Source organism: Mustela nivalis, assembly GCF_964662115.1.
Source record: "Mustela nivalis genome assembly, chromosome: 9".
Lineage (NCBI taxonomy): Eukaryota > Metazoa > Chordata > Mammalia > Carnivora > Mustelidae > Mustela > Mustela nivalis.
In genome coordinates, this window is record NC_139028.1 from 73,718,211 (window position 1) to 73,742,550 (window position 24,340).

At 43.3% G+C, this 24,340-nt stretch overlaps 1 protein-coding gene across 1 annotated transcript in view; it reads left to right on the forward strand.

Moving 5' to 3' along the window:
- The window catches only part of MICAL2 (microtubule associated monooxygenase, calponin and LIM domain containing 2), a 212,788-nt gene extending 191,746 nt beyond the window's left edge, over positions 1 to 21,042 (forward strand). Inside the window, exons 35-37 of the mRNA XM_082683062.1 lie at positions 11,266 to 11,365; positions 13,852 to 13,925; positions 17,227 to 21,042. Coding sequence (XP_082539188.1) covers positions 11,266 to 11,365; positions 13,852 to 13,925; positions 17,227 to 17,411 — 359 coding nt within the window. The 3' untranslated portion in view covers positions 17,412 to 21,042. The remainder of the gene's footprint in view (positions 1 to 11,265; positions 11,366 to 13,851; positions 13,926 to 17,226) is intronic.
- Positions 21,043 to 24,340: the final 3,298 nt, after the last annotated feature.

Genomic DNA, 24,340 nt, shown 5'->3' on the forward strand with positions numbered 1-24,340 from the left:
GGAGGCAGGGAGAAGTGTCACGGATGGATGATGTCCTTGGAAAAGGGAATGGATTCCCTTGGTGCTCCTAGCTGCCCAGAGTGATGGTCCAGGATGTGCAGGAGCATGATTGCCCCCAGGCCCCACCCTCTAGGAGGAAAACAAACCACGCTTTGCCAGCCACTTAGACCCTTCTTGGTCAAGGGTGCTGTTACCCACTGCTTTGTTACCGATATCAGTGTGGTAGCCAGTGTTAAGTGCTAGGGCCATGGAATTCGCCAGTTTTGCAGGAGACCACCATCCAAATTTAGATGGTGTGGATCACAGAATCTGCGATTTCTTTCAATTCATGGAAGCAGGTGAAATCTCTTGGGAACTGAGAGCAACTTAGAAGGAGAAAACATTTGTCCCTAAGGGAGGTATATGGGAATTACTTCCCCCTTATAGCTCTACCAACTCTGGGGGAAGTTTTACCAGCTGGTTGTCTGCATTGAGCTTGTTGTTTGTTTGGAAGGTTTGCTAAGAGCCAGATGGCTTCTCCTTCGCAAAAATGGAGTTTACAAAGAAATAGCAGATGTGTGCGGCTGCCGGTAGGTGGCAGCAGGGGCACATGTTATGCTGAGAGAAATTGCAGTGCTAAACTAGTCAGGAAGAGGGAAGTAGTTTGGCTTACACTCTGTGGTTTCCATCTTGATGGCTGCTGAGGAGCAGAAGAAATGATACTTTCCTTGGTAATGTAGCAATGGGGTGTCCTGAAAAGAATGCAGGTACTGAAATCAGGCACTTGTGAGTTTGAGTCCCAATGCCATTCATAGAAAATGGCCAGGAGCAAAAAGATTCCAAAAATGATGGCCAAGCAAGCCAGGAATTTAGATGGGTTTGCTGAAACGCTGAAAGTAAACAGTGAAATTCAGTGCATTAGAGCATGGGAGTGTTTTACTCACTGCCCAGCAAGCAGAGGGAATGCAGCATGGTACAAGTTGTCCTCTACTTGAGTGTGGCCATGTGACCTGGTGGGCCCAGATAGCAGCTGTGCACACGGTGGATGGTGCCACAGCTCAGGAGCTCAGGCCAGGGCACTCAGCAGTCTTTATAGCAAGCACTATAGAAGAAGTCAGCCCCTACCCAGGAACCAGGTAGCTGTACACTAGTTACCCTGTGGGATCCTGACCTCCTTCTCAGAATTATCTCCTTGGCTGGTTGCAGGAGTGGCTTGGGGCTGGAGGACGGTAGGGACTTGCTGTTCGGCACACTCAGCAGAGACGTGCAGAGAGGCTCAGGGTCTACTGCAGATTGCTTTACTCGACAAATAGGAATTATCCTTTGATTGTGTGTTCCCCTTGGATTCAGCCTCCGTGGCCACCTTATAGCAAGTGAGGGGCCTCACAACAAAGATGGGCCCTGTGAGGGTGACACCGAGATTCTTTTCCTGAGGAAGAAGCCTCGAGTCCTCTCCACTGTGTGGATTCCAGGCACATTAAGGTTATCTGCCCTAAAGGATTACTTTACACAAAAAAAACCACCATGACAACAGCAAGACGTGCATTTTATATCACAAGTTAGTACATATAAATACATAATTGAATACAATTCATCAAGAAATAACATTGAATTTTGCTACATGTAAATGACTAGTGCTTTCCAGTCTGTCTTATTTTGAGTGCTTGTGGTGGCCCATTAAGTTAACTTTGCAACCCTCAGGTTTAAAAAACATGGTCATAATAATCTTTACCTGGAAAAATATTTGAAACTACATTACCAAGTGGCTGACTCAGCCAGAAATACAGAATGCAGTTCCCAAGAAGCCCAGAGCAGCAGAATGGTAGACTAGACGCTCTAACAGCCTATTCCCCACAAGTCTGCTTTCTGAAATACCACTGGCTCCCAAGTAAGCGAGGTAAACCTCTTAGGGCCAAGAAGAAGGAAGAGAAGAAGAAGACAAGTGTGCTGAAACTTCCATATGCCAGGAAGGAAGCAAGCATAAAAAAGAAATCCAGGGTTTCCTTAAGGATAAATATCAGTGGTTTTAGAGTTTAAGCCTTGGGACTGACAAAAAGGAGCGATGCTAACCTGGGGAGTCCGCAGCACACCAGTTCTTCCAGCTCCCTGAACAGCAAGTACAGATCCTCTGTGAAAGAAACCACGCTTAAGTTAATGCACTCGGGATTCAGACAAATTAAGTTCAATAAACTGTGAGATGATAATAAATAATCCTACAAAACACAAGGAAGTGAGCCACTAAGAATGGCCAAAACCACAAATTTAAATGGCCAAGAACTTCAACTACTATAAATTGTTACCGAATATATTATGTCCTTGTGACAAACGTTTGCAGAAATAGATGACACAGAAAAATGAGCAAGCAGAAAAAAACCACTACAGAAGTTGACAGGCAACACCACCTTTGCCTTGACCAGCCGTAACCACAGTCAAATGTAATATCGTGAGCTTCCTGCTGTGATGGACCAAGAAAGACACAGCATCCCATACATGGCAGAAATGCTTAACCTGAATTTTACCTCAAGGATATAATCAGACATTTGCAAACTAAGAGACAGTCTGCAAAATAACTCACAAATGTCAATGCTATACAAAAACAGAAGGCAGAGGGCTATCTAGGAACTGTTCTAGATGAGACTAGAAGACCAAAGAAACATAACAACTAAATAAAATGCTTGATCCTTTAGGTTTAAGTTTTTCTGAGTAAAAAGTTGAGAAAATGACCAGATATTTTTTTAAGTATTTTTAAAAAATTAATGGAGAGTCTGAAAATGAAAAATATATTCATTGAAATTAAAATCTCATTGAATATATTGCACAGCAGCTTGGACACAGCTGTAGAAAGAATGAGTAAATTGGACAGTATATCTGAGGACATGCACCAGACTGCAGCGCAGAGAGAGAGAAGGGGATGGAAAATATGGAAGTGTGGTTTGTGGATGGATGTAGAAGATGAAACAAGAAGGTGTGGTGCATGTTCAATCAGAGTCCTAGAAGGAGAGAATAGAGAAAATTAAGGTCATGTATTATTTGAAGAGATAATGGATGAAACATGACAACGAGGCATTTATAAATGTTAGCTTCCTTCTTCTGCAAGTGGGTGAAAGACAAAAACCTATAGAGACAGAGGTTCTGGGACACAGAAATCAGGATGAATTTGAAATACATCCATACGTACCTTGGCACAATAAGGGAAAATGTAGAACATCAAGGGCAGAGATTATCTTTAAGTAGATAAAGAGTAAAGATAAATCATCTCAAAAGGGAACAAAAGTTTTACTAACTGCCCTTTTCTCAACAGCCATAATGGGCATTACAAGACAGTGGAGTAAAAGGGTCAAACAGCTAAAAACAAAACAAAACAAAAACCCAACTCTCAAGCTAGAACAGTATAACAGAAAAATTGTATTTCAAGAACAAGTATACAATAAAGAAATGTTCATTTTTTTTTTCTCAAATAGAGTTAACTATGTATAAACAAAATTCTAGACAATATACTTTAAGGAGAAAAGGATATATGCAGAAGGATGGTCTGAAATATGAAAGAAGAAATAGTGAATAAAAAAATAATAATTTGATGTAAGTAAATCAAATAAACATTGTTGATATAAAATAATATGGATTTTTAAAACAGAACTGAAGTACTGGATACAAGGTACAAGTTTGGAGTTGAATGATTGGAAGTAAAGCGTCCCAGGACCCTTATATTGTTTAAAAGAAGGCTCAGACAATGTCAACTTTGTTAAGATATTAAAAATACCTTTTCAAATCTTAAATGTAGACACTGAAACAATGGAAATAAAATTAGTAACTTCCAAATATGTTGGAGGAAACAAAGGGAGAAGAAATTTTTAAAAATAATAATCAGCCAAACAAAAATCCCCACTCAATTCCAAATAAAAACAGAAGAGCATTTTAGAAAGATAAAAAGATAGCACAAAGTAAGACATAGAAGGAACTCCAAATATCTCAGTAATCATAATGAAAGTTAATGAACAAGACAACTGTATGCTGTTTAGCAAATCCATATAAAATATAAATACACAACAAGTATACTAACTAAACACAGCTGGGGGTAGTATGTGTTTAAAATTCTCCATGACAAAAATATTTAAGAAATGAGAAAAAAAATCTGGAGGTAATTACATTAAAAGCAGATAAAATAGCCTTTAATACCAAAACGATGATAAGAAATAAACAGGAATAAAATTACTACATAATTTTTATTTTTTAAAAAAGATTTTGTTTATCCATTCACTTGAGAGTGAGAGAGAAAGCACAAGTCATGGGAAGGGGCAGAGGGAGAGGGACAAGCAGACTTTGTGCTTGTCCTTCTCCCTCTGTCCAGAGGGGCTCCCAGCACTGAGCCTGATGCGGGACTTGATCCCTGGACCCTAATCAGGAGCTGAGTGAAACCAAGAGTTAGAAACTCAACCAACTGAGCCACCCAGGTGCCCCATATTATTACATAAGTCTTAAATGATCAACTCACCAGGAAGATATCACAGTTTTAAATGTGTATGTATTGGCAATAATACGCTCATAATATATACAACAACAAAAAAAGATAAACTACAGGGAGAATTTCTACTACTGCGGCAGGAGATTTTAGAATATCTGCCAATGGCAGTCAAGCAGACCCAACAAAGGTGTAAATGTGAACAATGCAACTAATAACCTTAATTTAAAAGACATTTATAAATTCCTCTACCACCAACATAGAGAATATATATTCTTCTCAAGTTCACATGGTGATTTATAAAAATTAACCATATTAGTTCGTAAAATAAATCTCAGAGAACTTAAATTACACAACCACATCCAATAGTACCATGTACTTACCATGTACTTAACTTAGAAGTGAGAAGCCAAGAGATAATTTCTAAAACCATGCATTTGGGAAGTTAAAAGATAGATTTCTCAGGGTGCCTGGGTGGCTAGATGGGTTAAGCCTCTACCTTCAGCTCAGGTCATGATTTCAGGGTCCTGGGATTGAGCCCTGTATCGGGCTCTCTGCTTAGCGGGGAGCCTGCTTCCCCCTCTCTCTCTCTGCCTTCTTCTCTGCCTACTTGTGATCTCTCTCTCTCTCTCTCTCTGTCAAATAAATAAATAAATAAATAAATAAATATACAAAGCAAGCCAAATGTTGGTTCTTTGAAAAGACTAATAAAAGACTAGAAGCAACCCTCTTAAACTGATTTTTAAAAAGAAGACAGAATACTGAAATAAACAGATTAGGATTGAAAAGGGCAGACGTAACCATAGATATGGCAGATACAAAAAAATAAAAGAATATAAATGAATATTTAATGCAATTAATTTTAAAATTTGGCAAACTAAGGATGATTTAACAATCACCATATTAACAAATGAAAGGGGAAAATCACATGGTCTTTTCAATATAAGAAGAAAATATCATTTGACAAAATTCAACACTCATTTGGGACAAAAACTTTTAGCAAAAAAGGAATTAGAACAGGGTAAATGTTTTTAGTTTGAAATGTATCTTTGAAAATGTTATAGCAAACATCACTGTTAAATGGTAAAATATTAGAAGCGTTTCTTTAAAAATCAGAAATAAGAGAAGAATGACTACCTCTTCTAGTCAACATTGCACAGGAGATGATAGTCAGTAAGTAAGACAAGGGGAAAATGGCATAAGGTTTGGAAAGGAAGAAGCAATTTTTGTTGCTTCCAGATAATAGAATTATCCACATGGGAAGAACCCCAAAATGGACAAATAAATTATTAAATGTAAGAAGAGCCTGTATGACTGTTATAGGATATAATCTTAAAATAGAAAAAGCAATTGCATTTCTAGATCTCAACATAAAGCAATTAAAAAATGAAAGAGCAAAGATGTCACTTGCATTAGCATAAAAACATATGGTACCTAGGGAAAAAAATGAAACAAAAAAATGTACAGAACCTTTATGAAGCCAATTTCAATGCTTCACTGAAAGCCACCAAAAGATTCAAACATAATCTCACATGTACAAAAACCTGGTATAAGACTGCAGTAGCACTGCAGATCACAGGAAATGAGTGATTCTGGGACAAGTGGTTTTCAACAGAGGAAAAAGATAAAATTGAGCCTTACATCACACAAACAAATCCGTTTCATAAGGATGAAAGATTTAATATGAAAAATGAAACTTGAAAAGTTAGAAAGAATCTTTTTAACCTCAAGCTGGTAGTCTATAGACACTATGAAGGAAAAGAGAAGATAAGCCGCTACTTCAGAAACTACATCTGCAACAAATATAAACAAAAAAGAATCAGTGTTCTAGCCTATGTAAAGAACTCTTGGAAATCAATAAGAAATAGAGAAGCAAATATTTGCCTGTATAAAAATAGGCAAATAATTTGCAATGACATGGATGGAACCAGAGGGTGTTTTGCTAAGTGAAATAAGTCAATCAGAGAAAAACAATTATCATACGATTTCATTCATGTGTAGAATTTAAGAAACAAAACAGAGAATAATAGGGGGAAAGAGAAAAAGATAAAACAAGATGAAACCAGAGAGGAAGACAAACCATAAGAGACTCTTAATCTCAGGAAACAAACTGAAGGTTGCTGGGGGGGCGGTTGGTGGTGAGAGGATGAAGTAACTGGGTGATAGACATTAAGGAGGGCACGCGATGTACTGAGCACTGGTTATTATGTAAGACGGATGGGTCACTAACCTCTACCTCTGAAACCAATAATAACACTATGTGTTAATTAATTAAAAAAATAAAATGGGCAAATAATAAAAAAATATATATCACAGAAAGAATACTCATTAGTAACTAGGAAAATGCAAATGAAGACTACAATGAGAAACTATTTTAAACTATTAAATTAGCAAAAGTTAAAAACCTTTATAGCACTAAGGATGTGGCAAGGATAAGAAGCCAGCAGAGCTTTTTATTCAATGTTAGTGGGAGTAAAAACAGTCATAGCTCTTTGGAAAACACTTAGGTTTTCTGCTGTGAAACTGACCGACCCTTTGCATACCATACTATTCAAGAAGTTCATTTGCAAGTGTATATTGCAGAGCAGAACATGAAGAGCAACTTAGATCTCCATCAACAGGGAAATGGATCAGTTGCGGGTTCAAAGATATCCCCCAAAGTGATTTTGACTGTTGAGGAAAGGAAGACTCCAAAAAACAAACAAACAAAGAAAAAACTATTGTAAATTATTTCATGGGAAAAAAAGAAAATTGGATGGAACAATACAGTTCAGCTTGTGTCTGTTGAGTATAGTAGCATAAGTAGAAATCAGTGCGGCTAGGCAGCTCTCTCTTGGACCACGTTTTAGAAGGACACATAAGAGAGATTAAGGAGATATGTAATGCAGGGTAAAAGTCTGGCTTGAACCTGTGGGTATAATGCAGCAAAGAGGCCGAATCTGGAATTAAAAAAAAAAAAAAAAAAAAAAAGCAAAGAAACCCCAAAAAACAAATAAACAACAAAAAACTCTAAAGATAGCAAAATAGTGCCTTTAAAGCTGTTTCTTTTGGATCGACAACAAGGAAAGGAGAGGCCCAGTGCTGAGGCAGATGGTGTAATGTTACATGATGAAAAAAGACAGAATTTCTAACTCTCAGCTTTTATGTTTTCTTTATCAAGGAAAATGGTTCTCAATCTAGAAATGTTAAACACATCTAGAAGAGGGAATTGAAACTGCATGAGAAATCTAGATGAGAAAAATGAGACAGCAATGAATTCAGGTTTGTAAGCCCAGGTGAGAGATAGTATACAGACTAGTGTCTTGGGTGTGGCATTACTCAGAATTGGTTGAATGAACCAAATTAACCTCCTGGTGTTTGAAATATTGGGTAGATGTAAACTCCGTCTTTGGAAACCCATGGAGAATCCCAGAACCAAAGACTGAATGCTAGTATATTTTCTATGTTTCACATCACATGGGAAAGAAATAGGAATTCTGATCCTGGTCAAAATTCTAGAAAGCATTATGAAAGAAATTGTGAATATTTAGAAAGAAATTTAGAGATTATTAGGAACCACTGGTGTTTACTGAGAAGCCGTGAAAACAAATGTCATTTCCTTTTCTGGGTGGAGTTGTGTGGTTTGTAGTGCCAGTGGACATGGCAGACATTGTGAAGCTTGATTTCAGGAAATTAGTTTACCAAAGTTTCCTGTAACAGCCTCATGGACAAAATATAGACATGTGTGCTGGATGATCGGGTGTATTCACAGTGTGTAGAACAGCCTCACCCAAAGCCTGAGAAGGGTCCCTAATGATGGGCCAGATGGCTCTGTTCTTGGTCCAGTCCCATCTGACATTTTGTTTTTTAATATTGCATAAAGGCCCAAGATGCCCATTTATCAATTCTGCAGAAATCCCAAAGCAAGGATGTGTCAGCTAGATAAAATATTCCAAAGATTCCCCTATGACAGAACAGAATAAAGAAGATGATATTTCACAAGATACAGAAAGTCTTGAATCAGGTGAAAGAAAAGATCAGTTGTAGAAATAGAACCTGGAGTCATCAGACTTCACCACTGCTGGTGTGGAAAGACCACCTTCACGTGCAAGGTAGTAGGAGCCCAGTGAAGACACAGGGCAGCTAAGACACCTCTGTAGCCCCACGGCAGGTCTCTCCACTGTGAGCTGTTGATACTCTGTTTGATTCAGACTTGCTTTCAGTTGCATCCTGGAAAATGACTGTTACCATAATTATTGAGCTTAAACCACATGCCATTGCCAGGGCTGGGTTAAGGTCTTCGTGTGCACAGTCAATCCCACTATATTTCTGTAACAGATAAAAAAGGTGGAGGCTCAGGGAGGCTATGCAAAGTGTTCAAGCCCACGTGGTGGGGGGTGGAAGCGTGCAAGTTGGGTCCCAAGTCTGAGTTTAAAGTAACTTCTATGTTGTATATGATCTCTGGTCTATATACTTTATTCTTTCATTCCCTTCTGTGTTGTCATAGCAAGGGACATGTTGTATTCTTTTTGACTGTGCAGTGTTGGCTATCCCTGCTGAACTGCAAGCTCCCAGTTTCCCTAAGAGTTGAAACTGATGCTTATTCATCCCTGCCCTTGGCACCATGAATGTGACTTAGGAGATGTTGGTATTCAACATATTCATAAATTCATTCATTCATTCACTCACTCACCCAAGAAACCTAAGGAAGGATAATATATTGCTTATTTTTCTCCCTCCCTCTTTCCCTTTTAATCCTTTCTGGGTAAAACTTCACTTACATTATCCTACTCAGCCACCTTGAGTGTCCCTTTGTGTTCCACAGCATAGAGTACGAGAATCCTAGTGTGACGTTCAAGGGCTTCTATGATGAGATCCTCAGACATCCCAGACCTCACCGTGCACCCCTCCCTCCCCCTTAGCCCTGCCTGATCTATGTCTCTACTGCCTCTGTCCCATCCCTACGTCTTTGCTGACATTGTTCCTTCTTGGAAATGTCCTCTCCCATCCTCATTATTTCCTCTCCAGGTGTTACTCATTTTTCAACACACCCGTTCAAGGGCCACCTTGCTCAGGAAGCCTCATATCCTGGCCCGGAAAAGCCTCCCTCCCATGATATATAGCATTACCTGTCACTGTATCTCTAGTACCTAAAGTAGTGTCCAATACCTATTCAATACATGGGTGTTATTACATAGTGAATTTATGGATGAATGGATGGATCAAATGGACAAATGAATGAATTTATCAGAAGTCAAGATCTACGTTATAGCACCAGTTACCCATTAATTATGTAATTTGGGGCACTTTATAAAATCTCTCTAGACCCAACTGTCCATATCAACAAAAAGGTGGTCAAGAAGACAGCGAGGGGGGCACCTGCGTGGCTCAGTCGGTTGGGCATCTGCCTTCCGCTCAGGTCATGACCCCAGGGTCCTAGGATGGAGCCCCACTTCAGGTTTCCTGCTCGGTGGAACCTGCTTCTCCCTCTCCCTCTGCCTCTCCTTCCACTTTCTCTCTCTCAAATAAGTAAAATCTTTTTTTAAAAAAGACAGGGAGACAAGGGAACTCATTTTTATGGATGACTTACTAGGAACAAGGCAATGTGCTAAGGGTGTGACTTACCTTACATGCCTATAAGAAGGAGGGAAGGAGTGAGGAGGAGGGGGAGTGCTATACAAGCAGGAGAAAGCCTGGGCTTAGGATAAAGGTCACTTGAGTTCAAGCCCTGGTTCGGCCATTCACTAACTGTGACCTCAAGAAAATTAATCTTCTAAACCTCTGCTTTCTTCAGCTCTCAAGTGGTGACAATAAGCACCCCTACTGGTGAGTCTGTCACAAGGACTAAATGTGGCATCCCATGTAATGCATGGAACCCGCTGACTTGCATGTGATCACTGCTTAATAAACAGTAGCTTAATTACTGTTACATTACTTGCATGTCTTGTTGTTCACTTTAACCAGTGAAGAAGTAAAGGCTCAAGGTCACGTATAACTTCCCTCTGCACTGTCATCCCCTCTGCCTATGGGACACTCCAGTACAAATCCTCCTAGAGTGGCCATGGGCTTTGCAATACAGCCCGTGTCCTCATTTCAGGGTGAAATACTAAAAAGCCACCTCCATGTTGCTACTTTAGAAATACACCCAGGTTTTATCATTATATCTTCTAAACCTTTAGCATCTAGCATTGCATATCTAAAAGCAGTGTCAGTTTTCTCATGGTCATTCTTACATTCAATAAAGGTCGTAATCTAAGTTATAAGAAGATATGAATTTAGCTCTCCCAGTGAGACTCAGAGCTGGTAACATTTTTTTCCCCATTATTGGCTTTTCTTCGTGCAAAAATTAAAAATATCCATCGCCACCCCTCTATGATTAAATGTGGCGTGGGTGTTTCAGCCCCATGAAGGGAGCCACACCCCACCTGGGCACTCACTAATCATTTGATTTGGGAGAAGAAAGGGAGGAGGAGATAGTAACCAGGAGAGTATCTAGGGTTTTCTGTGGTGGAGAATGTGATGTGTAAACATACAGAAGTTTTACAGAGGACATACTCAGAGGCAGGAGAAGTTTCATTTACGGCAGGGTGTTATCAAGATTACATGGCTGTTGGAGCCAAAGGATTCCTGCCCTCGGTGTCCAAGAGGACCTCTTCCCCAGAGCATGCCCAGGGGGGTGTGATTTGTCGGACCGCAACCTGCAACCGAGGCGTCAACAGGCCATCGGGGGCTGCCACCTGCTGAGCCTTTTTCCGCTACAAACATGGCCACTAACGCAGCTCCTAACCAGGTTGATCACAGGGAGAGAAACGCCAATCTAACACATTTGCTGTTGATGTCTTAAGCAGATTCAGGCACACAAGATGAAGCACAGCTTTTGCAGGAATGGTTTAAGCTGGCTCTGGAGAAGAATAAATTAATGCGATATGAGTCGGAGCTACTGATCATGTAAGTAAGGCAACACAGATAACAGTGAGTCCTAAAAGCAAAGGGGGTGGGAGAGGGGTGGCTCGCCCGCCCAGGTTGAAGTCCCAAGAATTCTTCTCCTCGTGCATACAGAATTGTGATTGAGGCAAATTGATATTTGGCGTCTTGCATATCATGTTGGCATTAGCACAGAGAATCTTCCGTTGTCTGTTTTCTCTCTGGAGTCCTGTGGCTGAAATAGATGTCAGGTGACGGGTCTGGAGCTGGAGAGCATTTGGATAAGGTATTCTCAGTCTATCCTTGTCCCCCACCCTTGGCCGGTGGGGGTGGGGGGCACCTGCAGCCATGCACCTGTGATGGGGAGGCATGTTCTGGCCTCTGGGTATGAACCCTGGAAGGGCTTGGGAAGATCTGCCTGGCCACATCCTTGAGTATTTACCATACTGAGGGACTCTGAATGTGAGGTTGCAGGCTGCTGGGAGATCAGAATGTGGAGCTGGATCTCATCACACTGGGACCGAGTTGAAGGTCACTCAAGCCAGGATGCAGACATATCTCTGGGGTAACCATTCAACCCACTGCACTAACCTTACCCCATTGTTACCCATATTCCCCTATGGCATCACAAAAGTTAATGGACCCACTTGCTTCTTAGGGGCAAGTCTTTTACTCTAGCCCAGCGGATCTCACCTGGGGGCCGTTTTGCCCCCCAAGGGATATTCACCAATATCTGGAGACATATTTGGGTGTCACACCTGGGAGGTGCTCATCTAGATGAGGTCTCTCATCTAGTGAAGAGAGGCCGAGAGTGCTACTTAACATTGTACGATTCGCAAGATGCCCCTCTTCCCACCACCAACAGAGAGTTATTCAGCCTAAAATGCCAATAGTGTCAAGATTGAGAAGTCTCGCCCTAGATCTATGGCAAGGCTCAGAGTAATCAAGAAGGCAGGTCTGCTCCAGGCTGGCTAATCCCAAGAAAAAAAGGGTGTGAGTTGAGTTCACCTAGTTTCTTCCCAAATCTGCCTCTCCCAGGGGTGAGAGTAAGAGTGGTCTCCACTCTTCTGGGGAAGGAGGCCAGAAGTTATAATCATTGAGCACCATGGACATGGAAAGAATGCCCAGGAATGAGGAAGAAGGCATCTTCCTTAGCAATTATTTTTTTCAATCACTGTTTTTTAAGTTGATACACGTGCCGAGACTCCGAGCAACACCTGTCCTTGTCCACCTGACTGCAAAGCCCTTTTTACACAACCCTACCATCTGCCTCTGGACCAGATCTGAATCACAACGTTCATTCAACAAAAGCATATCCAACACATCCTCTGTATCAGGAAATGTGCTGAGTACAGTGGAAAGAAGAATGAGCGGACCACAGTCCCAGCAACAGCAGGGCACAGAAAAATGACCTCAAAGCTGTGGCAGCTCCATGCACACGGCGAGAGGGGCTGGAAGGGAAGGCCAGGTGCTGTCAAACAGAGGCCCTATTCCCAGCCCTTCCCCACTTGGGTGTCTCTGTAGCAGTGAGCCTCTCTCACCTCAGCCTCTTTTTTCTCTCTCAAAACTCTCTCCTCTGGGTTTCTGTGATGCTGCTTCGCTTGTTTTGATCGCTTTTCCGAGCTCAGATGGCTTCCTTCCTGGCTACATCTCTTTTTTTTGGCTTCTCAGTGTAGGCATTTCCAAGCTCCTGTCTTCAAACTTTCCTTTCTCTGTAGTCTTCCTTTTAGGGATCACAGGGTTTCAACCACCATCTCTGACCCCCACAACATCTGTGTGTGGTCCTGATTTCTCCTACGTGCTCCAGAGTTGCGTTTCCGAAGGGGGGAACCTCCACATTACACACGGCCTGGCATGTGGGCCCCTTGCCCACATGTCGGATAGCCCCAGGCATCGAAAGGTCAAGAAGTGCCTAACTGACCTTCACCGAGAATGAACTTCACTCCTTGACTCTGCTGTTTCTACTGGCGGAAGCACAGAGACCCCAGCCTGATGACTCCAAAAGCATCAAAGACTCTTCTTTGCACATCTCCTACCACCGGACGGAGAGCTGTGCGGAGGTTATGGCTCTGCCTGAACAAATGTCTCCTGTCTCCTCCTCCTGGTTTTGTTGTTTACCACAATCAGAGATCTGGGAGCTGTTAGAGGCAATACTCGAAGTCATGTTGCCCCTAAAAGAGAAAAAGAGTTTCAGATTGTCATTGCTTCTCCCCCAGATTATACTATCCTTTTCTTAATGATCCGTCCCCAGAGGGCGGCCTGAGTGGCCTTCCAGATGCCCCCTGGGATCACATCCCAACCTTCAGCTGCTCCTTCATCTCTGGCCTTCAGCGGAACCCATCAGCCCTTCTCAGCTCCTTCAGCCCCAGACCTTTCCATTTAGAGATATTCCAAGACCCCAGTTTTAATTAAAAAGAAATAAAAAAGAAGATAGTAACTACAGTCACTGAGCTTACTATTTTAGGCAGATCTTCAGTATTTACAAGGTGTGAACATTTTCTTACCCCCAGGGCCCAAGAATTAGAATTGGAAGATCAACAAAGCAGACTGGAACAGAAGTTAAGACAGAAAATGCTCAAGGAGGGTGAGTACAGGGATATGTGTTTGGGCGCCTGTGAAGGATATTTTTCCCTAGAAAGGCACTTGCTCAGAGCACGCCCCAAATCCCAACGCAGGGCACCCCTCCCACCTTGTGTGAGCAGCCTGGAGGTGGAGAGAGAGGCTGGAGAGGGGGAAGCCGACCGGCTGCCCAGCGAGACGCTCTGGCTGGCTTCGTTCATCTGGCCTATGAGGGCAGCATTGGACTCCGTTGCACCAGCTAAGAGAACAAAATCGTTCATTCACTCCCCCCTCTATTCAGTTTAGAAATATTTGCTGGGAGTCTAGTATGGGCCTGGTGCATGGAGAAGAGCTCCCCTGCCCTGGGATCTGGAGAAGCCAGTGTGCAGATGGGACTGTCATACACCAAGATGAGGGCCAGGACACAGGTGCCTGACAAAGGCGGGCCTCATTCTGCGGGGCACTAGACTTGGTACCAGAAACAGCCTTCCCCCCGTGGGCCAGGCCAGGGCACACGTGAGAACATGATCACCGCCACAAAGGAGGGAGAATGGAAATGAATTCAGTTGACTTGCTCTCTTCATTATGTGTTCATTGGCTCTAGCACGCCAGGCATATTCACTGTTTGTGCCTTAGACCTAGGTCTGAAAGGACAAGTTCAATGATTTCTTTATACCTCATGGCCCAAACATGGCACCTCCCTATGGGGTTGCCTGGTACAGGGCAAGCACCTAGTAAATATTGGATATTAGTAAATATTAGTCATCATCATGGTTATTTTTACTTAGGCATTTTATCCCCATTTTACAGTTTAGAAACGAAATCTCAGCACGCTTGGCATGCGCGAGGTAAGTGGTAAGGGGGCTAAGGTTCCGGAACAAACCACCACAGACTCAGGGGCGCCTGCTCTTTCCCATGTAGTAGTGATCTGTGGACTTTCTTCATAGCCAAAAATTCTTTTTCTAGCAAAATCCTTACAGGGCTGCACTCACTATACAGAACAGATAAAATTGGTATACGTCATTTGTATTTGTCAGATGGACTCAGATGAGTCCCCTGATGAGAAGCTGACTTTGAGAGAGAGAAGCTTTTTTCTGTGTTAACTACCAAATAAGGACCAACACTGGGATATACTTAGATGAACAAAATATACAACATAATATCTGATTTATACATTTAATAAAAATTTCAATTTGCTCCATTTCAGGGTGGCAAAATAAATACCACCAACAGACCCCATGAGCCACCTTTGAATTTTCTTTTTAAAAAAAGAATTTTTTTTTTTAAGATTTTATTTATTTATTTGTCAGAGAGAGAGAGAAAGAGAGTGAGCATAGGCAGACAGAGTGGCAGGCAGAGGCAGAGGGAGAAGCAGGCTCCCTGCCAAGCAAGGAGCTGGATGTGGGACTCGATCCCAGGACGCTGGGATCATGACCTGAGCCGAAGGCAGCTGCTTAACCAACTGAGCCAGCCAGGCGTCCCTTTTTTTTTTTTTTTAATTTTTCGTGAAGATCGAGGATCATACATTTCTTCACTCCTCTCTGGTATACCCCCCCCCCCCAAATCTTCTTCATTTTGACTATACCTGAGTTCATCTTCCATAAAAGCTTTATCCCCCTAGTTAGCAAGAAAGAAAAGAAAAGAAAAAGGAAAGGAAAAGAAAAGAAATGTATCTCTCTCTAGTAAACTCAGTCTGATGGAATAATTTAGACAGTCCGTGTAGGAAGAGCTCAGTCTCTTTGGGATGAAAATGCTCAGTCTTGGAGATGGCAACCTTTTCCTTCTGTTCTGTTCTTCTCCCTGAGGCCAGGGAAGCCCAAGGCAGGTTTGTGTAAATTTGAGGCATTAACTGTCTGTACTGGTTGCTTTGACTGGCTGAGCCCCCACACAGCTGTCCAGTCATCGGGCTGCCATTCTCTCTGCTGGCATTTGCAGCTAAGGAGTGTGGCTGGCATCCGCCCTAGCCTGGGCCCTCCTCGGTGTGCCTGGAGCCTGATGGCGTTCCCTGGCACCTCCTCCATGCAGCTTGGCCACACGTCTCTACTGTGGGACCAATATCACTCTTCAACATGGGGAAGCCCTCTTGGGGGCCTATTGAACAGCTTCCTTTGATGGCTCCGGGACTGGTGGGCACTTCTGGGTCCCACCTGGGCCATACACAGCAGATGGAGAGCTGGAAAGCCAGACTCAGACCCTTCTCTCCCCAACCACAATGTACTGCCCCATGTTCACACATGAGGCGCCCTTCCAGCCGACTTCTTCCCAGAATTCCATTCGAGGGGCAGGGTAAGAATCCGTTGGCCCCCAGTGTTCCCATCAAATGGTATGACATTTCTTGGCCCAGAATAGAGAGGCTGGAGCACAGGGCAAGCATCCTCTGGTTCTCTTCTCTCTCCCATAAAACATGCGGTGGAAAGAAAATGATGCTTTTCCATCTCCCTTTTGTCATGTATACCTTCTTCCTGACCCTGTCCTCAGAACTAATCCTGTTGCGAGAAACAGAGGCCCTTGGCTGCTCCAGGATCAGGCTCACTGCCTAGTCCCCAGTTTGCTGAAGGGAAGGGGCGAAGGTATTTAATGTAATGTCCTCTCCCAAGGCAGTAGTCTAGATGACAAGACTTCCATCTGCCTTGACATCTCTTTTGACTGTCGGAAAGCCATTACTACCTGTTTCTTATTCTTGCTTTCCTTTTGCAGCCATCTCATGTCCCCCAGGCAATTGGAGGCATCAGGCCAATTAGGAAGAAGCTCTTGTACTCTGAAGGCAAAAGGGAAAACACAGTCACAGGCTAGAGACACAGTCCCATTGGCCAACCGGAGTCTTGCTTTGCTCCTGCGTGGTCTCCACTCAAAGGCTGCAATTTGTCATGAACTATACAGGAAGAAAAGGATTCTCTGTATTAAATTGTAGCCGCTGATGCAGATGGCTTACTCAGAACTTTGCGCATAGATTTCTTTGCTGCAGTTCAGACATGTTTAGGGAAAACAGCCTTTTTGTTGTTTGGTTTCTTTTTTGCGGGGGAGAGGAGGCTGGAGGACTAGGTCAGCCTTGGTGGATACTCTTTCCCTCACAAAGGGATTTCCCCCTGTTGCTTTATCTGTAGCCCCAAGATGAAAACTGAGCTGACTGCCACACAGAGCACAGTCCTTACGAATCTATGGCTTCAAGAACAGTCCCCTGGTGTTAAATTCATTTCCTTGTTTTCTCCGTGGAAATTAAAAGGCAGAAACAAGTCCAAAACAATCAAGAAATGTCCACGCCAAGAGCTCTCTCCCTGGGCCAAACGTTACCTGAGGTCTCATGCTTTTCCTTTTTTGTTTTTTAGAGAGCCAGAAAGATGAGAATGATCTGAACGAGGAGAGAGAAATATTCAGCGAGATGATGCAAGTGATTGAACAAAGGGACAGACTCGTGGACTCCTTAGAGGAGCAGCGCATAAAAGAAAAGGCTGAAGACCAGCACTTTGAAAGCTTCATATTCTCCAGGGGCTATCAGCTGAGCAGGACATGAGCAGGCCCAAGGGGCGCCCCCTGGATGCTGGCTGAGGACGGATGGGGCCAGGAACACCCCACGCACTCACGATTCCTTTGGCAGGATCTGGGGTACTTGGAACTTAAGCGATGCCCTATTGCCATCTTTTCTTAAACATGAAAATTCTCCCATCTGGAGTACAGCTGCCCGAGACCCTTCCAGAGATTCTAATGAAGAAAATACAAAGACTGTTATGAGATCAGCAGTCCCTCTGGCAGGTCTCACATTGGAGGTGACCTTGGCAGATGACCAGCATTGTTTTCCCGAGAAGGGGACACGGAGATCGACTTTCCTGCTGCCTTTACCATTTATCTTCCCAATTCATTGAGTTACACGTCTCCAGGTTTTTAAGAAGCTGCCTTTTCATTAATATATCCATATTTGCCTTTTTTTTTTTTTTTTTTTGCATGGATGACCGGTTTCCAAATGTCAGAAAGAAGCAGCCGCAGTTTAAAGATTAGGTTAATATTTAAATTGTGTTTCCAGAGAAAAAAGGAGAAACCTTGAGATTACTGGTTACATAAAGCAAATAACTCATATAGCAGGTGTTAATTCAATCCTGGATTTAATTTACCAGTTGTATTTGTAAGCCTTAATATTATATACATAAGCAATGAGAGTTGAAGACAACATTTAGCCTTAATTTTGTTTAAAAAACAAAACAAAAAAAAAAAAAAGAGAGAGAGAAAGAGAAAAGGAAAGAAAACTCTGCCCCTGGAACATAGTGACAAGAATTTCTATAAGATGAATAGTTTTCCAGTGCTTTTCTTTCATGGCTATTGGTGATGGCAAAAGGGAAACTCATTTGTTGATAAAGTGTCATTGAGGCAGGTGCTGCTACCGAAAGCACACCCACTAGAGATCCAAGATGAGGATGCTTCCCGAAGGCGGTCTTCTTGGGTCCAAAGACAAACATCTCCAACACTTTGTCCAGGGATCCCCTCAGAACTCCATGGGACAAGGATGAAATCACTTCCGACTTCCCCCAGGTAGCGGAGTGCCATGACCCCATTTACCAAATGTAGGGACCAAATCCCAGACTGGGTCGTGGATTTTTTAAATGACATTTGCAATGTGAAAAGAAAGCCAAGAGATGGAGTTTGGTGCACTGACGAGGGATTCCTGGGCCCTTCTGATGGGTCCCATGCGAACCATGTTTTACATAGCGATCTGTTGTCAGAAATTGATTGTTTTTCCCTCAGTGGGATTCTTTGAAGATTCAGTCTGTCACTGACAAGAGACGGACTGAGGAACTCTTTGTTACGTGTTTGGCCTCTCTCATTTCTGCAAGTGTGTAAATGGGTCGCTGAACAGAAGGTGCTTTGCGACAGTTGACTCTGACCAGAGACCTAACTCTCCTCAATGTAAGTTGACCGTGAACCACTTCTGACTGAGATGCTGTCCACGCATGCCAATCTGGCCAGCTGACAAGCCGGAAATTAGAAATGTAACTGGGTTTCCCAAGCCCGCCCACACTCGGGGAGGTGTTAAATGGAAACTTTCCATGGCATACCAAATTCCAAAGGTTGCAATTCTCTTTTCCTATTTTCTTTCCTTCCTTCCTCTTCCTTTTTCCTTTCTTTAAAAAAAGAATCAGATCTTTTAGTGCATGAATTCTTCTATGAGGGAATATGTGCAAGCATCGAGCTATCAAAACTGTGCCATTTATGGCTATTTATTCTTATTTATTTATATATTTGGTGGAAATTGCTAATAGGATTTCCTCCTATTTCTGGTTTTCCTGTGTTATGCTACGGGCTCTAAGATATTGGTATATAAGCTATGCAACAGACAACCCAGTTGTTGGGGACAGTGAATTGCAGCGTATTAAAGATTTATAGAGGTAGTGAAAATAACATTTTCAGTCATTAGGTATTTAAAGGTAAGACTACGGATACTCAGGAATTTTAATTCATTTAAAGAAGAGAGATACAGAACTTCGGTTTTTATTCTAGAATGTTCAGAAATATCCAAACCCATTCTTTTCTGTCAGTTATGTGAAAGCGTGCTATCATTTCACGGAGGCTGCTCACATGTATAGTGTCTGGGTTGTTGTTATAAAAAGAATTAATTGCCACTTATTTTAATTTGTTCTGTTTTCATCTAAAAGAAAGGTTCTCCCAAGCGGGCCAAGAAAGAAGGTGTTTCTTGGCCCTCGTCTTCTGTTAATAGACGAGGGAAGCAATTTGTTCACTTTTTCTTCTGCAGACTGTTTGTAGTTTAAAGCTGAGTCTTATCTGGCCAAGTTGGAACATAAACCTCGTACGTAACAGCCTTCTACTTACGATGGCTTTCAGCTTGGCGGTACGTGACAGTTTCAATGAACACTTCCAAAAGGACATAAATAATGTGGCTGTTGAATTATTTTCCATAGTTCCATTCCTTATTCACAAATAAAGAATGTTGTAAGACCCTCAAAATGTAAAATACTGTACATTTTAAAGATGGTTTTTTTTTTTTTTTAACACAATACGAGTAGGAAGGATTATGATGAAAACAACTTCTTCTGTCCCATAAAAGAGCACTCATGATCAAAGCCGGACAACGTAGGGCTCTGGATGAGACATAAAGCCCCAGCCTCGGGTCATGTGTTAGAGACAGTCTCGCACAGCTTCTAAGTTAAACTGAAGGGCTCACAATGGTCGCAAGGTAAGGATTTAACATAAGAGGGACGGAGAGGACAGTTCTTAAGCTTCCTCTTCCAAACCATTTGTTGGTTGATCTATGCGTTTGACAAACATTCTCTGATTGCCTGTGGGGTCGTGCTACCCAGAGCAGATACTGGCATGAGGGAAGAATATTCGTCCCCCACTCCACCCACAAATAAATGCAAAGAATAATAAGCAAACAAACAAACAATAAATAAACAAATAAATAAACAAGTACCACTCCCAAATAAATACAAAGATAACTATTTTTATTATAAGCATCAGCTTAGTCTACTCACATTTGTCTCAAGCATAAGGACTTTAAACCCCAACAACCGCAGGACTCCTGTGGCAATTAAAATAAGTTCGTTTCTACAACTGTGAAAAGTAATACCAGCTTCTACCGTTTCCTTTAAACCTTGACTTGGGCAGTGTCAGTCTGCTTGGAATCAATCAATGCTGAGATGCAGCATGTTAATTGCAACCGAGAAAGGAAGTGGCAGGTGTTTCCAACTCTGATGAGCTGCAATGAAATTGATGTTTTCTGCATTCTGGAGGCAAATGACAATTCAGCAATGTCTGTCTTCCCGGGAAGCAGATTTACAGGCTTTTCCTTCCAAACTGAAAATGGCAGTAAGTCCCACCCAGGTGGCTGATCAGAGAAGCGCCTCAGCAGGGCAGAGGTGGCAGGGGACAGCTGGGGCTGCCACATGAACAGAGTGAGTGGCAGTCATTGGACATGGTGAGCTCGAATGGAGTTTACTGTAATAGGAAGGTTCACATACAGGGGAGCATGTACTATCTCACCTACTGTTTATCTTCTAACCTCACTGCTGAGTAGCTTGTAAAAGATTAATTTGCTCCAAGCATTGGAAACTATTCATGTGGACTGAAAAGCGTTACATGTACGCTGCTATAAATACTGAAATGAACCAAAAATAAATGGTTTTCTGTTAAAGCAATCACAACGTTTTCCTGTGGGCTTGGTCTGGCACTTCCGAGGGCAGCATCCATTCCATTTCTTTCTTCGAAAGGACTAGGGCAAAGCTTTGATTTCATGGGGGAGACTGTGAATTAACAGCTGGATGCTTTATTCCCACTGGGGCACCTGGAAGGACTTACCTCGCCAGTGGATCAGACTGGAATGGGAAGAGGAGTGAATTGCCTCGAGTCTGTTGTTCCAGCAAAGAAAGTGACCCTCAGAGCTGGGGAAGGGGAGATAAGGAGCCAATCCTGGTTCCACCTCCCAATTCCTCTTACCTTCTCACCTGACCTGGCCTGATTTTGTATTCCTTTCGCTCAGCAGGAATGCTCCCGCCTACACCGAATTGGCCTCTTTCTTCAATGCATACTTTCAAGACCAAGTTTATTTGTTTCAGTTCTTAATCCCAGTGAATGCAAATTTTCATGAAATGTGGCAGCACAATCCACCAGAATTGCCACATCAGGTTAGCCAAGTGGCCAGTCCCCAGCATTTCACACTGAGTTTCCCCATTGTTGAAAAGCTTTGTCTGCTGATGGAATATTTGCCATGATCTACTTTTTCCCATTGAATATTAACAAAAAGTAAACATAACTGCAGATAAGAGCCCCTATTTTGCAAGCACTAACATATCGACAGCAGGGGAAGCAGCAGCTAAGGCCAGACACTTTTGATGGCACTTTACAAATGCTCTTGTGCTCGTGCTGTGGCTCATCTGCCCTCCTCTGGCTCTCAGAGCCACAGACTCTCAACCTTTAGCTGGCCCCGTTCGTTGCAACTCACCAGCCCTCAGCTTTCCGGGCATGCGTGGTAGTGTCATGCTCACTCCCTTTCCCAGCTTGTTTCTAGAAAAATGAAAAGCCCAACCAATGCTGTCAGGGCTCCCCCGAGGAGCCCTCTCACCCTGATCATGGTGCTGGGTACTGTGAATTCAGCTCACCTCACCTGCCACGTGCTGTAATAAGCTCTGTGAGTGCATTATTCCATTTAATCTTAGAAGCAAAATCCTTCAGATAGCCCATTCTGGGGATAAGACTGAGCCACAGAGGCTCAGTTGACCTGGTTGTCCAGGTACAAAGAAGTGAAACTAGGGCTAGACCCAGATGTTGGCCTCCAGAACCTGGGCCCTCGACCACCAGACTGTGCAGCCTTACCCTGTGTCCTCACCCAGACCTGCACCTGCTGCTTCCTTCCCTTCCTTTCCTAGATTGGTTCCCATTGTCACTCTCCCCCAGCAGCTCTCTGCCCAGCCCTGCTCAGGGGAAACTAGGCATGGAAGCCCAAGCCACCCCTTTGGCGTGCCTTGTGTTTCCTTCCAACCTGCATCTAGCTATACTCTAACATGACAACAATCTTCTAGAGCAGGTAAGTTACCTAACCTCCACCACCCCTCACAAAAATCTTCAATAAGATTGAAGATTGATACTCTAGAAAGATGCATCTTGTTTATCCCAGGTTACCAAATGCCCCTGACACACTGCCGTGGACCTCGAGGGCACCTTTTGGTTCCAAATAGAGAAGCATGGCATGACACCATCAAATCCCAGGTCCCCAGGGTTGGGGAGCAAGAACATAGCACTGAAGGGATGGGAGAAGGTGAGGACAGATGGAGTGTCTTGGGGACCAGCTGGTTTTTAGAGGTCCTTAGGTCATGCAGATAGAGAGGAGTAGGACAGAAGTCACCAAAAACAGCACTCATGGTCCTGGGTGAAATGGAACCAAATAACCTGTTATTGAGGCAGTAGGTTGGAATACATCTGAATTTAGTTCCTTTCCCATCCCCAGAATAACTGAAAATGTTCCCATAAGAGTTTGGGAGAAATGCATGTGTGTTTATGTATAGTAGTCCCAACACCTTAAGTGTGTGAGCTGAAAAAATAGCTCAAGAAAAACCCAATAAGGGTGATCATTCCAGACATGGTAACTGGAGCTAAGAGTCTCTATTTCAGAGCTCAAGTTCCAGTTCTGCCTTTGCTCACTGGACACCTCGATTATGCCTGGATGTCTTCAAAGTCTATGAAATGGAGCTGACCCTGCCTCCCTCCCTCCCTCCCTCCCAGGTTCCTTGCAAGAGTCTGTCTGCTGTACTTAGGCTCCAGTTTTAAAATGGGATTGGCCAGAATATGCCTTTGTCATTGGAATGGCCATGGTGAATCTTGAACTTTTCTAATCCCAACAGCAGAAGCAGAAAACGACATCTCAAATCTCAGCAGAACAGGGAAGAATGGGGGCAGTTCCCACGAGAGGAGGTAGAAGTTGTAAGCTAGGCCAGGGACCACACTTCCCAGAGCATCGTCACATCCCTTTTGGGGCTCTGTGTCTCCGAGCTGGGCTCTGCTGACCTCTTTGGTCAACGGTTTCTCAAGTACACCCTGAAAACACCATCTGGCCATGGTGACTGGCTTCCAGCTCATGGCTAGATGTAATATTTATCACCTTCCTCCCTACAAGGAAACATCCCAAGCGAAGATGGGAGTGGAGACTTGTTCCTCCAGGCCATAGGAGTCTGGAGGCAGGTGTGGGAGGAAGGTGGATTATAACCGATTACAACCGTGACAACTGTGACCTTGCTCCTCCAATCACGCCTGCATGGGAAAGGGTAAGGGAGACTTGGGAGTAATATTCGTGGCCTGTGACACGGACCACACACAAACAGAATCACTGGGACTCTAGGAATTCTTGTCTGGCTGTGTCTGAAGTGTCTGATCACTGCTTTCTCTGCTTAAAAGCTCTGCCCCTTTTGCTGTTCTTCTAGAGTGTTCTCCAGTCCTTTGTTAGACTACTCAAATAGCAGCCACTGATTTTAGGGCCCCACCTGTGCATGTAGTTGGCCCTCAGCTACCATGCCCAGGTGATGAATCCCCCACTAATGTCTACAGTTCATTACTGGACTCTAAAAGGATAGATAAGCAGGCCACCTGTCTCAAAGATCTTGGGACACATTCTGCCATGGCTGAATCACTGGCCGTTTGAATGGCATCGTCCTGTGTGATCCTTGACAACACCCCACCCTCAGTTCCCCCGTCACAAACCAACTAGGTCTTTCAACTTTCCCTGCCCTAAGGGCTTTCCTCACTCGGCCACCCCCGACCCTGCCATCTGGCTGCCTTACCCCATGCAAGCAGCGCTCTTGAAGGACGTGCTGGCAGCCTGGCCTTCAGAGGCCACTGCTAATATCCCAGAGTTCCCAAGAGGCACACTCCCTTAAGAGTTCTTACTTAAGTGACCCACTCCAGAGCCATTTTATCTCTCACACATTGTTTTCATCCGGAGAGCTC